Raw genomic sequence first — 1946 nt, forward strand, 5'->3', positions numbered from 1 at the left:
ATTGGGAAAATAGCCGATCTACATGCTCACAACGCCTCGCAACAGTAAACAAACAACCTAAAGTTTAAGTGTATAGAGGATATACAGTATGCACATTTCTAAAGTGACAATTTAAGGACTTTTTAACGTCTTTAAAATGACTAATTAAACATTGGCCAAATTCTCGAAAATTAGAGGAAGAAATTGGGAAAATAGCCGATCTACATGCTCACAACGCCTCGCAACGCGAGGCGTTGTGAACATGTAGATTGTCTATTTTCGCAATAAAACCGTGTTATACAAAATGCAATGCCTCAACTCTTAGTGCTCGTAGGTTATGATATGATTATTTGGGGGTTGTGGCCTGAAAAGGTTGAGAACCACAGGTGTAAATAGTCTTACCTTCCTCTGAACGCCGCCCATGCGGGCACACTTGGCGTCCCACAGCCTGGTACGTGAGCCACAGACAGGTGTCCACGTGTTGGATGTAACACAGCGAGTCGCCGTACTTGATGTCAGGAACGCCCATCCCGTCCACCTCCTTCTTCAGACCAGAGTCTAGCTTCTCCTACAGGGAGAGAAACAAGCCAGTGGTGGGAAAAGTACTCAAATGTTTTACTTAACGTAAAAGTACCAATACTGCAATACATAGAAATATACCTGTACTTAACGTACCAAAAGTAAAAGTATTATTAGTTATAAAGAATGTCCCTGTCTACATTGTGTAAAAGTGTTTTGAAAATAGCAGATCTACAAGCTCACAACGCTTCGAAGCGTTGTGAGCTTGTAGTTGTAGTTTCAAATAGCCAAGTTTAAATAGGGTTCAAGTGGTATATGCAATGTTTTGTAATAATAATCAAAATCTACAAAGTAACTTGTAAATAAAGCTTTCAAATAAATGTAGTGGAGTAAAAGTACAATATTTGGATCCGAGATCAAAGTATTGGAAATTGGAAATACTCAAGTAAAGTACAAATACCTCAAAATTGTACTTAGGTACTTAAGTAAATGTACTTAGTTACTTTGCACCACTAGAGAGAAACAGCGTGGGATGGACAGGAGAAGACGGGAAAATGTAAAAGAGACATTACAGCCTAATTTATGCTCCATCGAACGAGCGTGTCCGCTTGCCAAAAAACAACCAATCCACAAGCTAACAACGTGTCGCAGCAGCAGCTTGTAGATTGGTTCTTTTTTGGACAGCGACACCTCGGTATTATGGATGCATAAATTAGTGTTCGGTGATTTAAAGGACTTGCATCTTGATCGTGAATCAACGGGAAGTACATTTCGCCGGCGTGGGAGCAAATGTCACATCTTGAAATGGACTACAGGATACTTCTACACACAAGTAGGTCATATATTCACCCTACACGTTTATGTGGTACAGATTCACCCATTCACATTCTTAGTTACGCATTACAGTTAATGTTCCACATTCACGCACCGACAGCAGGAACCAACTAGTGTCAGGTCTCAAGGACACTAGGAGGAGCCAGGGATCAAACCTCCAGGCTGAGTCACTGTCGCCCCCAGAAATACTGCCAGTTGTGATTTATGTTCTGATTGATATCAAACTTTCATCTGCTCAAGGGCAGACAGATAGACTTTTTTCCCCTTTTTTCAAATAAAGCAAAAGGAAGAATGGAAATGTATCATTAGAATGGAAATGTTATAGTGTCCATGCTTGCTAACTGGTACACTTAAATCAAATGTACCCACAACTGAGTGTTCATTTTGTAAGCTGTTATCAGCCATATAATATGTGTTAAGGGTCAATAGAAATCAACATGGATATAATAGTGAAATTGCACAATCTGGACCCAGCACAATCTGGACTGCACAAACCGGTTCGTCCCAACTTCCCCCCCCCCCCACTCTACTGCTCCTGCCCTCACAGACTTTGGACAACGTTTGCTGCTAACGTTGCTTCGAGTCAGCGGAGAAGCCGTCAATGGTGTGACACA

General features: G+C 41.2%; 1 protein-coding gene across 1 annotated transcript in view; it reads right to left on the reverse strand.

Moving 5' to 3' along the window:
* Window positions 1-1946, reverse strand: part of ryr2a (ryanodine receptor 2a (cardiac)) — a gene marked incomplete at both ends in the record, with an annotated part of 292426 nt that overhangs the window by 154024 nt on the left and 136456 nt on the right. The window contains 2 exon segments of the mRNA XM_080747428.1: window positions 382-420; window positions 422-547. Coding sequence (XP_080603554.1) covers window positions 382-420; window positions 422-547 — 165 coding nt within the window.

The sequence above is a fragment of the Nannobrachium achirus genome (genome assembly GCF_963921795.1).
Source record: "Nannobrachium achirus genome assembly, chromosome: 18".
NCBI lineage: Eukaryota > Metazoa > Chordata > Actinopteri > Myctophiformes > Myctophidae > Nannobrachium > Nannobrachium achirus.